The sequence below is a fragment of the Myotis daubentonii genome, chromosome 5, assembly GCF_963259705.1.
Source record: "Myotis daubentonii chromosome 5, mMyoDau2.1, whole genome shotgun sequence".
NCBI lineage: Eukaryota > Metazoa > Chordata > Mammalia > Chiroptera > Vespertilionidae > Myotis > Myotis daubentonii.
In genome coordinates, this window is record NC_081844.1 from 98,067,125 (window position 1) to 98,082,180 (window position 15,056).

At 43.6% G+C, this 15,056-nt stretch overlaps 1 protein-coding gene across 2 annotated transcripts in view; it reads right to left on the reverse strand.

The window, feature by feature from the left end:
• ATP10B (ATPase phospholipid transporting 10B (putative)) overlaps positions 1 to 8,571 on the reverse strand; it is a 79,494-nt gene extending 70,923 nt beyond the window's left edge. Inside the window, exons 1-2 of one of the 2 annotated variants that reach the window (XM_059699112.1) lie at positions 8,281 to 8,571; positions 7,080 to 7,274 (exon numbers count right to left, since the gene is read on the reverse strand). In XM_059699112.1, coding sequence (XP_059555095.1) covers positions 7,080 to 7,274; positions 8,281 to 8,555 — 470 coding nt within the window. In that variant the 5' untranslated portion in view covers positions 8,556 to 8,571. Of the gene's footprint in view, positions 1 to 5,753; positions 6,420 to 7,079; positions 7,275 to 8,280 lie in introns of those variants that run through there. The other variant, XM_059699114.1, reaches the window with a different exon arrangement.
• Between the last annotated feature and the right edge of the window lie 6,485 nt (positions 8,572 to 15,056).

A 15,056-nucleotide genomic window follows, 5' to 3' on the forward strand; every position in this document is an offset into this window, starting at 1 on the left:
CCTCTCGCATGTCACTTGTACACCTTTTCACAAATGTACCGTAGAGAGATTATGATCACCATTTAAAGACGAGACCAATGGGGCCCCAACTGCTTAAGCAGCCTCATCCAGGTCATGCGGTTAATTAGTGACAGACCCAGGAGCAGGACCTCTGCTTCCTCAAGCTCAGGCTTTCCAATGGGGGCACTGACACAGGAAATCAGGCCTGCACTCCTGCAGCACCTGCAATTATTTCTATGTAACAGCAGCCACCACGCTTATAGAAAATACAATCTCCACGTCTTGGTAAAGTGTCAGAATTTAAGAAATTTTCATCTGAGTCATTCCTCTCCTCGGTTTCTGACATTTCTCGATTCTGGTCCTTTTGATAGCAGCCTAGGCCACACACACAGCCTTTAGTTGACATGTGAACAGACTGTGACCCGAAAGGTGTTCCCTCTGCCTGGCTAAATGCTGCTCATCCTTCAATCCCTCTTGAAATGTCACCTCTTCAGGGAAGGCTTCCCTCGGCCTGGATGTTTGTCACATGAAGATGAGTCACCATATCCCCTGCGTGACCGTGGCCCTTTATACACAAGCTGCCAATGCACATGGTGCCTCCTGACCCCCGGACCACTGAGAGCCCCTCGAGGGCACCCAGGGCCCACGGTGGTGCATACACACTCAGTCCTGAATTAATATTTGCTAAACAGAGGAATAAATGGAGCACCTGCCCCCCTAAGCACTTTTGCTACATTATAATACACAAAATACAAAAACTGGCCTGCATTCTCTTGGTTCCCACTCCTGCCTCCTTACTGCATGTGTTCTAAATACAAATAAAAAATTTACTAAACTGGATGAAAAAAATCTCTTGCTGGGTACGGTCTCTGGATTCATTAAACTGAGCTCTGGGAGAAACAAAGCTAATCCAATTCCAAAGCTCATCTCTCCTTTAAGTCATTCCACGAATCTGATTAATGGGTCACCTTTAGACCACAAGCACAGTGGCTATATTAAAAGAAAATGCTCTAACAGGACTGTGAGTTTGTTAACAAGGCTGCTGGCGTTTGCGAGAAGATTCCCTCACAGCCTAAACATGTCTAGGCTGGATGATGCATGGGGTTAGGTTGAGCAAAAGTCGAAGGGCCCTAGAATTCAATTGCACAAAAATGAAAATAACTCCCCGCAAAAGGACATCAGTTTCTCAAATGTGTGAATCTGAGACAAAAGGGATAGAGCTAGTGCTTGATATATAATCTTTTCTGATGCTTCTCAGAAAAAAGAAATTATCCTCTCTGATCTTGCATTCCTTGCCTGACATCCTGCATCTACTTGAGAAAAGGAAGTGCCGTTGAGCATCCGTCAGTTAACATAATAACTAACACTACCTGGCATTTCCTTCTCTGGGGTCTTTCATAGAATGAAACTACTTCAGAGTTGGAAGAACTTTAGGGATATGCAGTCCACATTGTCCCAAAATGTATGTTCCAGTCTGTTAATATGTGGAAAGCAATTTATAGAGTCTAGGCTCAAAAGAATTTTAAGGTGATGAGAGCAATTTTAAGGACATGAAGGTGGCCTCTCTAACATCTGTTCCCCCTTCTCAGATACTATCTCATTTCCTCTCCACCCCCATTATGGTTTCCCATCTTCTCTGGGTAGCTCAGATGTTTTCAGGGAAGCAGACTGCATGTTGGAGTCTGTGGCTCAGATATAACCTAATTAGCGTAATCCTACCTCCTGCTCACAGGGATTGGTTTAGGGATGGGCATGTGACCCACTGTGGTCACTGACGTGTGAGGAGGGACTCAATCTTCCAAGAATGTTTTCAGAGTGCCCTTCTTTCTCCCTTTGTGAATTATCCTATGTAGATGTGAAGGCTGGAGCTGCTGCAGCCATCTTATTGCCATGAGGGGAGTTTGCCTAAGAATAATGATGATACAGGGGGACTCAATGAAAAGGACAGCTAAATGCAGGATATGGAATGCAGATTGAACTGTTTCTGATCACCTGCCCATCTCAGAATGTTTGTAGTGACTTAAACCAAGTCTCTTTGTCATCTAAACTTGTTTGAGTTGAGCTTTCTGCTGCTTGCAGCAGAAAACATTTCAACTGACACAACGGAGTCAAACAAAGTTGGTTAGGTTACTTAAGGAGAGTCCACTAGAAACTTTATCCTATATAATAAAAGGCTAATATGCAAATTGACCGAACAGCAGAATGACCAGTCACTATGATGCACACCACCAGGGGGCAGACGCTCAATGCAGGAGCTGCTCCCTGGTTGTCAGTGTGCTTACACAGGGGGAGTGCCGCTCAGCCAGAAGCTGGGCTCACAGCTGGTGAGCGCAGTGGTGGTGGCGGGAGCCTCTCCCACCTCCGCAGCAGCACTATGGATGTCTAACTGCAGGCTTAGGCCCACTCCCCGCGTCAGTTGGACATCCCCTGAGGGCTCCCAGACTGTGAGAGGGCATGGGCCGGGCTGAGGGCCTCTCTCACGCCCCTCCACCGAGTGCACGAATTTCGTGCACTGGGACTCTAGTTATGTTAATAAGCATTTTTGTACTATCTCCCAAATTTCTTTGGCTGTGCATTTCATTCTTTCACAGTGCATCTCACAACACAAGACCTAGTGTGACTCCTAAATTTTACAAAAGTATGAACTAAGACCTAGAGATTTAAATGTCTTTTCTAAGTTATTACCACTGACTCTTCAACAACTCAAGTTTGAACTGTGTGGGTAACTTCTACGTGGATTTCTGTGCTGTACAAGATCACACTGTTCAAGAGTTGACTGTATTGGTAGGTAGTCACAGATCTGGACCTAGAGTATAGGCTTCCTGGCTCCTAGGCCTGCATTCTCCCTTGAAGATCACACCCCCGCTCTACCCAAAGAGGTTAAGAGGTTCCCTCATTGAAGATTAATATCAAAAGAAGAAACTAATTATTCTTTTGCAGAGACTTCAGATTCCTATGATATTATAATGCAAAAGTTGCGAGTTAGGGGGCTCATAGGCAACATAAAAACTTTATGTCAAATAAAATAGGTCTGAAGTATTTGAAAAAAATCAACCAGTTACAATGTAAAAATCAGGTTATTTCAAATAAAAATATTAATTCTAGCTTCCCCAATAAAACTCAGGCAATCCTGCAACACCAGGCCTATACAGGGTGGGGCAAAAGTAGGCTTATAATTGTCCATATGGAAAATAACACAATAAATTAAGAAATAATAATACAAGAATAAACTCTTTGTTCTGTATGCTCACAACTGTAAACCTACTTTTGCTTCACCCTGTATTTCCACATAGGAACCAGCTAGAGCCGAGTGGCCATCTTTGCCTCCTGAGATGAACACATGGGCATCTCCTTTTGCCACAGTCCCTGCCACTCTCAATTGTACCCTAACGCTAATGCTAAGTGTCAGTGGTCATTTATAACTACACAAAAAATATTGCTTTCCTCTTTGTAACCAGTCTATTTCATTCAATTACCTTCCTGGCCCAATAGTCAATTATTTTGCTATCCTGGAAAAAGTAATAAATATTAAAAAATATTTCCAAGGTTCAGTAATTTTGCAACAACTACGTTACAAAGTTGAGACACACAATAACTCTCTTTTCTTCCCTTACTGACCAAGACCATGTCCTTTTCTGAACAACTGAGTGAGTCGATGATGAACAAGTTTCTTTACTGTGCATCTTTTTTTAGTCCTTCATGGGCCAGGGGGTTAAGAGGGCCAGCATGTATTATTTTTGGGAAGGGGGCATGAAAATCTTTTTTCAGAGACCATGTCTTTGTCCCTATTATCAACTAAATATACCTTGGGAAATACTGTCACAATGTCCCTCCCTGTCAGTGAGCCTGTGGACTAATGCCTCTTGTTGCTGGAATTATTCTCTGCTATTCCCTGGAAGTTGTTTTGAGAGAGAACAGAACTATAGCAGCCTGGTCTCCATCAGGCCAGCACCCAGCACAGGCCAGTCTGTGATCTGATCGACACTGACGCTATCCCGAAGAATAGCCCCATTATTCTAGGGTGCCCAGGACAGAGGATTTCTGGCAGAGCAGGGAGAACAGGACCAGCCTAACTGAGGTCCACAGGCATCCCTCCCCAAGAAGTCAGCTTCCTGGCTCCCTATCTTCTCTGAAACAACAACAAAGGGGAAAGGTGGAAAACAAAGCGATGGGGTGGATTGGTGACAGGTGAAACCTGTGCTTTCTTCAAAGCCAGTCTCTTCGCAGAAAGGCATCGGACCCCAGCAGTCATCTTTCCTTCTCTTTACAATTCCTATTCACAGGTGAGGAATGACTAATCTCAACCCTAGGTTGTGCCAACAACATTCAGGACAACTGGGTCTAGCTGAGAAAACAACAACAAACCCAAACCAAAAGCCTTGAGATTAATTTTTTTAGACGTAGGTGTGGCTGGAAGCTCATCTGAAGCTGAGGGAGAAAGTGGAGCTTCTCTTGGGGGTGTCCTGGGGACGAATGAGTCCCCTATGTTACATGTCTCCTTAGAAGTTTCCCTGGCGACAACTTTCCAGGTGAAGCTGGGCTCAGAAACGCTCCAAATTGAGGAAGAGGACCCCCCCCCTTAGCAGGAAGCAGACCTTACACTTACACGTACGGCTGCAGTGCACACCTTGCAGCAAGAATGGTCAGAGCGACTGTGGAACTTCTACTGAATTCAGGTTGATAAAGCCAGAGGGAAAACGTCAGACAGATAGTGCTCCTTGAACGAGACATGTTCCTAATTTGCCAACAAGTCAAGTCCTCACCTGCCGGTGAGTCAATCAGCTAAGGCGTCTACCTGCTAGCCCAGCATGCACTCGGTCCGGCAGTCTCTGCAAGCCCAGGCTCGGCTGCCTTGCTTCTTCCAGGCTACGTTACAAAGTTGAGACACACAATAACTATTTCCTTCCCTTACTGACCAAGACTGTGTCCTTTTCCAAACAACCGAGTTTGGTCACTTGCTCGATAGAACCTCTATAAAACAATGACATGCATAAGAGAACAATGTGGCAAGACAGGTGGTGTGCAGTTTTTGCTTTGGGTGGGACAACATCAGAGAGAAAGCTTAAGGACAGGCCTAATGATGGAGCTAATATGAGTATTACATTCTCAAAATAAAGCAGTCACAGCTTACATGTTGAGCATTTATTATAGGTCGGGCATAGCGCTAAGAACTTTCTAAGGATTATCTTGTGCAATTATGGGGACCACCCCGGAAGTGTTCCGATTTTATGAATGCAGAAATGAGGCTCAGAGAGATTAGGTTAGGTGCCCAAGGTCACGTAGTTCCCTAGTGGCAGAGACAGTGTTCAACCCAGGCATTGTGTCTCCGATGCTGCTTCTCCTAAAACAACCCTCCACTGCTCCCCAAACAGCCATGCCTCTTGCCCTGGAAGGGCTCTGAACTCTAATGTGCTCATGGCCACACAGGACTAAGAATACACGAGAGTTGATGCAAAATTCTTAGATACTGAACACATTTGATACAGCAAAGAAAATGTCACATAATAAAGGCCAAATTTTAATAAACAACTGAACAATTGAGTCAAGCCTCTATTTTAATTTTTGTTTCCTGTTTTTTGTTTTGTTTGTTTTAGACTATAATCTTCACTGTGAAGAACTGAACAGCTTCACCGAGATAAAATAATGTTATCTCCCTACTCCATCCCTTCTCTAAACAGTAGCCCAGAGGGGCAGCAGCCACAGACAGAACAGACCTGGGCCCACGAGACTTCCCTGAAGGGTTTTTGCTTTACCTGCTGTAGACGAGGCATTCTCGGTTGTTGATCACTTTGTCGGATTGGTACCTCTGGAAGTCTTCCCAAGCATCCTTGATGGCAGTGACCCCCAGGATGATACAGATGGGTATCAGGTTCACCTCAGGCTGGAAAGCATTGACCACGGGGGCAAAATTCAGAACAGCAATGCCCACGAAATAGATATTGGCAAACCGGTGTAGCTGCTCAAAGACGTTCTTGGGAACGAAGGACAGCACAGTGTACTTGCTTGTCTTAATTTGATTCCCACGGTAATGCCTGTTGGGGTTCTCTTTGTGGGCACATCCTTCGAAGGGCAGGTTGGAGACCACCACTCGTTTCTTGTCTTCTTTCCTCTTCCGCCGTCCCTTCCCTTCCTTTTTCATCTCTGCTCAATCCCGTCTCTTTGATTCTCACGTGAGTTCCACAGGAAGGAGGTTTTCCCCTGGTCAGTTTCATTGTTCAGCAGCCAGCCAGTCACGTCCCTGACATTGTTTACCTCCCTTCTCTGCTGAAAATTTCTCTCTTCTTTTACAAGGCATATTAAAAATAAAGAGCTGGTCCACAGACACCCGGGGAGAAATCTGACAAGGAAAGAGCTTGCTAAGAGCAGGTGTCCACCTGCCAGGCCACTTCCTCCTACTTGTTGAGACTCCACCTGTTGGAATGTAGACGTCACCCACAGGTATCTTTCGTTTCCAGTCCTCCAGTCCGGGCAGCTGAGAACAGGTGTGTCTACTCTGGGTCCTAAAACCTATCTGGTTAAGTTCCAAAGGTAAGGATTTTTAACCAAGAGGCTCAAATGCTGGAAAACTGGTATTCATTTTCTTGTTTGGGAGACATTGCCTGTCACTCTCTAAGATCTGCTCCTCAGTTTGGTCTCCTGAGATGATCCAGTCAATACGAGAGTTTGATTTTTGAGCTCTTAGCCCTATTTCTAATAATATAACATCGCTATGTTTAAGTAGGTGAGAGTTTATACAAGTGAAATGAAGGTTTCTAAGTCTCAGCACTTTTGACACTTGAGGTTGGATAATAATTGTTTGCTGTGGGGGCTGTCTCATATATTGGAAGATGTTTAACATGATCCTTTAGTAAGACCAACTAGATAGATACCGGTAGCAACTTCCTTTCCCAAAATGACAACCACAAATGTCTCCAGACATTGTCAAATGTCCCCTGCAGGGCAAACGTGCCCTGGTTGAGAATCACTGAATTAAGTGAATGTAAGAAAATGTATGAGAAGAGAGACCCACCTTTTGAAAGTGCAGATGAGTCTGCATGACCTCTTTACAAGAGAGACGGCAGGAGAATGATTCCTCTTACCTTTCATATATCTGGATGCGGGAGCAGTTTATCTCTCTATCGAAGCAGTACCGCTTGAAGTCCTCCATGCCGTCCTTGACCATGATGATGAACAGCACAGTGGCCAATGGTAACATGGTGATTTCCCTGTGGAAAACTTCCATGGTGGGCATCCAGTTCAGAATCACCAGGAACAGGAAATAGAGGTTGGCCCACCTGGAAGGGGCAAGCAAGGTGTGAGTGAATATCACGGAGGAGAAAAATATACTTCCCACACTATTTCTACTATTGGCCTTTAACCAACTAAAATGACATCCTTTCTCAGTGTCACCTCGAACATTATGGTAAGGGCTGTGAAGCCAGATCTATCTAGATTCAAACTGGGCTCCTATTGTTTACTAGTTGTGTGATCTCCCGAGCCTGCTTCGTCTTGTGTAAAATAGGGATAGTACTGCCTATTGTAAAGGGCTCTTATAGATATTACATGAGCTAATATTTACGTACACAAGAGAGGGTTTTGGAGCATGGCAGTTGCTCAATAAATGGTAGCTTATAATAATAATTACAAAGGTTAGGATGATATCGAAGTGCACATTTTGCTTTACAAAATAAAAAGATGATTTTGTATATGTTATCTCTAAAGAGTGGGCTGTATTTTTAAGTTCTCCAAGTGCATCTTGCTCCCCCTTGCCACAGTGCCTTTGTACATGAAGATCCATCTGCAGAAACAGTCTTCTGGCTCCCTTCTCTGACTCCTCTCTGCCTTTATCCACCTACTTAACACATTCTCTTCTTTCAGGTTATACTTCAATGATCAGTTCCTCCTGGAAGTCTTCCTGGATTTCTTTAATGAGGCCAGCTTTCCCTCTTCCTCCAACAGCACCATAGGTCTCTCCTTGGGGAATATATGAGTTATAATTTTACATCGATTTATATAATTAGTAAAATTAATGTCTCTTTCACTGGACAATATACTCAGGACAGTCTCTTTCTGTTCCTCCTATATTTCTAGAACTCAACAGATGGCCTAATACAGAGTAGAATCTGTATAGAATCTCTAATATTTGAGCAGAATCTGTGTAAATATTTACTGAATGAATGAATGACAAGACTTCCAATGTACACGCATTTAGATTTTAAAGGAAAGGTGGCCCATAGTGCACACCTCTGAGGTTCTCTGAGTGGCAGATATGCGCTTCAAGTGAGTATTGGCCAAGTGTACCTGTGAAACTGCTCCACGAGATTCCGGGGCAGGAAGGTGAGGAGGGTGTACTTGGTTGTGCAGATTCTGTTGCCTGAGTATCTCTTGGAGACCTCTGCCCAATCTTGGTGGAATATGTTGTTGTTGGGGAACACAACCCGTTGCCGCGTCAGGTTGTAGCTCTGACTCTCCTTCTCTGGGGACAGCAGTGGTGTGGCTTCTGATGGGGACTGGAGGAGGCCATCTCGGATACGCCACTGCCACCGGTGCCAGGATGAGTCCACTGACAGGGCCATTTCTGGCAGCAAGCTACGTGCTGAAAACAGACACATGAGGTCTCCATGGTCAGAAGAAATATGTGGTATATCAGCTCAAATCCACCCTCTGACCTCCCATCCATCCAAGGAAGGCACTGGGATACAATGTGAGGAAACTAGATTCAATCCCCATAATCCATTTTTGTTTTAGGCTGAGAGACATTGAGCAAATAATCTCTCTATATAAAAACCTAAGCGACCATTCAACCATTCAACTGGTCAACCAGTTGCTATGATGTGCACTCACCACCAGGGGGCAGATGCTCAACATACAAGATTGAGCTCCCTCCTGTCTGGGTCAGGCCTGTGGGGATCGGGCCAAAACTGGCTCTCTGACATCCCCAAGTGGTCCTGGATTGTGAGAGGGCACAGGCCAGGCCAAGGGACTCCACCAGTGCACGAATCCATGCACCGGGCCTCTAGTCATATAAATAATACACAACTAACACTGTGATAAGTGCCATGAAAGCATTTAAGGGGAAGAGATTCTGATGACCGAGTTGCAGCTATCAGTAAAAGTATGGCCTGGTGGGCTATGACCCCAGAGGTCAGAACTCTAGGTCTGGTTCATTGCTAACCCTGAACTGTCCCTTTACCTGGCTGGTCTTCAGTTTCCTCACCATAATATGAGGAAAACTATTCTTACTCGACTTTTCTCACAAGCTTTTAGTGAGGAACAAATTGAATAGTACATAAAAGTACATTCAGACATGTCTTGAAGGGAAAGGTGTCTATTTTTTAGGTTTTCTCCAGCTCTAAATTTTTCTGACACCGAAGATATTTCGAAGAACCCCAGTTGTGGCCAGAACCTCAAAGGACAGTGACAGGTGGGCCAGAAGAGAGAGGTTCTTTTTCAGGACATTCTAGGATGTGCTATGTGGTGTCCCAGGAACGCCAGTTGGCTTTTTCAGATCTTGTTGACCGGGGTTGGGAGGCGGGAGATCCCTTCCTTCCTCTCCACTCCACTTGGTGGTTTCAGAAACTGAGTGCTTGTCAAGCAGCCAATCTCCCTAGACAGTGGACAAATATTGCTTGATCTGGGATATTTCTATTTCTGAGGTCGTTCAGTGAAACTTATGGGCAATTCTTCAAGGTTCCTTTTAGCCAAATCTTGCTTAAAGACCCAGAAGGATGTTATGCAAAGATATCCTCGGTAAAGTTAAAAGTTGTATATAATGGTGCTTCGCACAGGATAATTTTCTTTTGAATAAATGGATGAGTGAATATCAGGTATTATTAATCTTATAAGGAGCTACCCCACCTGTCACTGTAAATATGATTCACTTAAGGAGAAAAAAAAAATCCCATTTCTCGTTTAAATGGTAATATTTTCCCTTCCTGGTGCCCATGTGATCTGACCCTTATCATAATTCTCCTCATGACTTTAATCAATCCAAATGATTTTCAATCCACAAACCCCACGGCTACAAGAAGCTCTTCAGAGTCCTAAGTGAGTCCTTGTAGCAAGCATGAAAAAATAAATGCAATTACTGATGCCCATCATAATGTGACCAGAAGCTGTATTATGACATGTGACAAGCCAGAAATAATAATGTATATCTTCTTTCTCATTATAAAAAATATGCCTCTTTTTATGAATTCTTTTTTTATTGCAAAGGAAAAGGAAATGAAAAGATAATTCAAGAATAGAGTGGAAAATGCAAATGAGAAATACTGCCTTGGCTAGTATGCATATGAGTCTTCTCACAACTTTAGGTGATAAGATCTTCATAAATGAACAGATTAGGTTGATATGGGAGATGCAGGTATTTTATGTGGGGTGGTTTAAAGAGCCCATTTATCATCATCCTATTCTTTATTAACAATGTAAAATGAGCTTCCTTAAAAATTAAGCAGATATAAAATGAATGCCAGATCAATGGATGAGACTCTGATGAACAGCTAGACATTTCCATCATTTCAAAGTATCTACCCCCCAGCTAGGCCCCCCCCCCCAAATAATTACTTACAATGTTAAAAAAGAATCACTTTGTAGTAAAGAAACCTGGCAGGTACCACCTTCCCCAAAAGATCAAAGCAAATATCAAAAGCAAATATCATTGATACCCAGATAACATGACATCTTGGGCCTCTTGATATGATGTACTTAGAAGGGCATGGCATCACGTCTGTGGTAGGCACAAGGAAACACTGAAAAAACTCAAATTGGGGGCTATTCTACAAAACAACTAGCTTACATTTTTCAAATGTCTAAGGTCAAAGAAAGGCAGAGGGACTGTGTCTGATTTAAAAAGACTAAAAAGAGTTGACAACTAAATGTAATGTATGATGCTGGATAGGATCCTGAACTTGTGGGAAATTAAAAAAAAAATAGGTATAATGACACTACGTATTGGGCAATGGGCAAGATTTGAATATCAATGCAAATTAGGGAATAGTATTTTAATAATATTGAATTTCCTGATTTTAATAATTCTATGGTGGTTACATAAGAAAATGTTCTTGTTCCTAGGAAATCTATTCTAAAGTAGATATGGGTAAAGAAGCAAGACATCCCAATGGTTAAGAAAATAATGTATATATTTACTGGTATATGTATGCATACATGTGTATACACAGACTCCTTCCCCCCCAACACACAAGGTGGCAGAGTAAGGAAGACTTCCTGGGAAAGGAGTATTTATTTACACAGTCTCCTAAAGAAACCCATACCAGTTAGCTAGGTAGGGTGGTTGTGGAAGGTTGTTCCAGGTAGAAGAACTGATTCTAGAAAAAGAAAGTTCACAGGTGTGTCCAATGGAGTACATAGACGTGAGGGGCAAAGGGTGGTGAAGGGTGAGGCTGGAGAGACAGACAAGGGCCAGCTGGCTTGGGAAGACTGCTTCCCGCAGAGTTTTAGGCAGGGAAGTGACATGATTGATCAGAGCCCTTCTGGCCCGAGTACATGAGAATGGGCTGCAGGGGCCAAGACCAGCCACAGGGAGGCAGCTTCTTAATCTATCCTCCTATCTTTCTCCAAATAAATGACTTCTTTCCCAAAGCAGAACAGAAGGCAAAGGGGGACTGTGTAATCCTTTTATTGTGCAAACCTATTACTTTCAGAGAGGGAGGAGCATGCCAGAAGCAACCCTTGCTGAATAGCTGTTGGTTGAAGTCAGATGAATTATCAAATAAAAAACAGGGGTTTACAACCAGGGCCTGGAATTGTAGGAGGCCTTCCAGAGAGCCATATATACAGAGCCAGCTTGTTTGAAAATGATCCCAAACCTCTAGAAACATCCTTGTCGTCATTGTCAAAAACAAAATAACTATGGCCACCACTTATCACCACTTATCTGGTCTGTCCTGTGTGCCAGGCGCTGTGGAGTGGATGCTCTTTACAACTTAGATTTTATGTTACCATTTCACAATGAAGAGACCCAGCCCCGGGAGGTTCAGTGACCCCCTGAGGACCAAACGGATCCTAAATGGACCAGTTAGGAGTTAAGTGCAAGTCTCTCAGGCTCCCAAGTTAATGGCGAGGTTGGAATTTTTTCCTCTTGCAGCAGCAACAAAGGGCACTAAAGAAGTTGCCCGTCTCCTTGAGAAAAGTTCTGCAATGTCCTGTAACTCCTCCCAAGGCACTGGCGAGCTGATGGCTACTCTGAATGTACTTGAGCTGCAACTACAAACCTAATTGTTTTCGGCTGGCACATTTAGTTGACTTAATGTAAGCCCTTATTTCCCACAGGAGTGATGTTATGAATAGGTATTACCCTGTGGAAACCTTATGTACATAAAAATACTAACACTATTTATGAAAACATATGAAGGGAAAAATACATGCTTTTGCAAACACAAATACTGAATGGGAAGGCTACATTATAATTTTTATTCTGTTCTTTTCTTCTTTCTCTCTTTTTAAAGAGGCTTTAAAAAAATCTGAGTGCAATGAAGTTTGAAATGAAAATGTTGGCTTTCTTTCCTGGCAAATCTCTCTCTAACAAGCCTCTGAAGCCCTCTTCTTTGCTCCAGGGATCTTTAAACTAAATTAAAATTAAAGTTAACTCGCTTAAAAACTTTCCTTTGGAGCTGAGATGTCTGAAAACCTCTGCAAGCTGACTTTGGCCATGAAACCCTGGTTCTTGTTTTGCGATGTAAAATACTCTGCAATTACCAGCCTTGAACCCCAACAGTTTCAGCCCAGTTCCTTGCTGCTTTTCTGCATGGGTGGTTCCCTCTGAGTTTAGAGCCTTTACTCAGGCTGAAAACTCCTTCCTTAACGTGTCACCATGTCGGTTAGCTTGGTCAAAATTGTAGCTCTGATGGATAAGCATATGATTTGCATGTTTGCTCAGGAAGCCACATGGTCAGAAGTCATTCTACCTCTTGACTGGGCACACTGCCTTTTGATATGTGGGTGGTGTCAGCTCACGCAGCTGACAACTGGGCGACACTGGTTGCAGTAAGTAGGCCAGTGTTAGTGCCGAGGAGTGTGTGAGGGAATGTGTGTCAGTATGGGTGCGAATGTTATGACTGAAAGAGTATGAAGGTGAGAAGTTGCAGGCGGGCCTTCCTAGGCTGGGGACATTGTACACTCATGCTTTTTTGGAAGCAGGACGCCTAGGGATTCGTGGACAGTGCTGCTCTGTCCCGATGGAATGCTCACGCCTCCTGAGCTGTGAGGATTCAGAGGTCATTGGGGTGAGGCTGACCTGCTTGACCATATTCATTCTATCAAAGGGGAAAAGCAAAGTTTATAAAAAGGGTTTGCTGCCTGGGTCTCACACTGATAGGGTTAGCTAGCTAGCTTAATTAGGAAGGTTTAGGGAGTGAGGAGGGTCCATGGGTGAGGAATACATAGATGGAGACTTGCAAATGCCAGGGTGCTTATCTTATTTGTGCAGAGGATAGAGAAATGCCACGGGAAGAGGGGATCCAGGAGATGGAAACATTTTTAGTCTGAGCAATGAAAACAGCCATAAACCAAAGAAAGACGGACAGGGGTATTTCTGGCCTGAGCAATTAAAACAGCTATAAACCCAGGACAGAGGCATCTCTGGTCTGAGCAGTTGGGAGATCTAAGCCAATTCCAACCAGAAAGATAAGGGGGAGAGAAACAGCTTTGAAAACTAATTCTATGTAGCAGAATGACCAATGAGGAAAACATAGAGGTCCCAAATTCAGGAAAGGGACCAATAAGAAAAGGTCAGATTTAGACAAAGAACTGCAGCATATATAAGCTGGAGACAAAGGGACACGAGGTGGGGATTTTTTGATTTTCCTGTTAAAGAGAGAGAGCAGGCTTTTCCCATTGGCGGGGGGGGGGGGGGGGCTTCCGCATGGGGTCCCCTTTGGAGACACCCCTGCCCAGATGGAGTTTGTATCTGCTTCCAATAAACGTCTACATTTTTTATTAAAGGAGACTTCTTGTCTGTGAGTTTATTCTTCAAACTTCATGAGGACAAGCACTCATGGGAAGAAAAGTCTGCACCCCGAACCCCACATTTCAACACCATGAAGGAAGGAGCAGGGGATGGGGTGGGGTTGGGAATAGGCTGCTGCAGTACAACTCCGAATGTCCGACGACACATCTGGAAATTAAACTTTTTAACTGTCCATTTAGGCCAGTTGTTATTATCTTTAGAGTCACTGATGAGAGGTTAATGTGAGAGTGAGACGGAGCTGGGGCTGTATGTTGGTTAGCTGTGATGGGCCACGTTCAGGCTGATGGGTGGGTTCGCAGGTCAGTTTTGCAGAGATAGTGCAGAGAAGCACTAAGACACCAGAGAGACGCCGTGAAGGCTCCTGATGACCTGGCGTGCTCTGGTTCTGCTCCCTTTTGTGGGCGGCTGCTCTGCTTGGATTCTATGAGATGCGCTGATTCCTCTCAGCATACCCTCCTTAATAAAACACAACCGAAGAGCAGCTCCACATCCAGGCCCTCGCCTTGACCTATCATGACACTGTACATGCAGTTAGATCCAAACTTCCTGAGCTGAAACCCTGGCTCCGCCACTTATTAGCTGTGAGTCCTAGTTATCCGCTTAGTCTCTCGGTGCTCTTACTTGTGTGAGGATAGTGATGCTTACTCCCTCGGGCTATGGGGGTTTCATGAGATAATAGTTCTAAAACATTACAATGACTGCCCCATCGGAAGTGCTTTCTTTGACTAAATACATTTCAAGCAATTCATGGATACTTATGGACGTGTGTTAAAAAGTCCCTGATTTGGATTAAAATTTGTGTTTATACTCAGAATGGGTTATTATTTATTTGAAGATTACATTTCATGGAATATAACCCACATAAACACTAAATTTACACAGGCCAACAACATAAAGACTAAATATTATAATTTAGTTTACTTTCTCTCCTCGTAGCTCAAATCAGAGGAAATAATTTCGGAGGCTTCACTCATTTACTCATTCATCCATGCATCTACTTACTTATTATGCATCTACTTATTCATCCATTTATTAATTCATTGGTGCATTCATTCATTCATCTATTCACTCATTCATTCATGCATTTACTCAT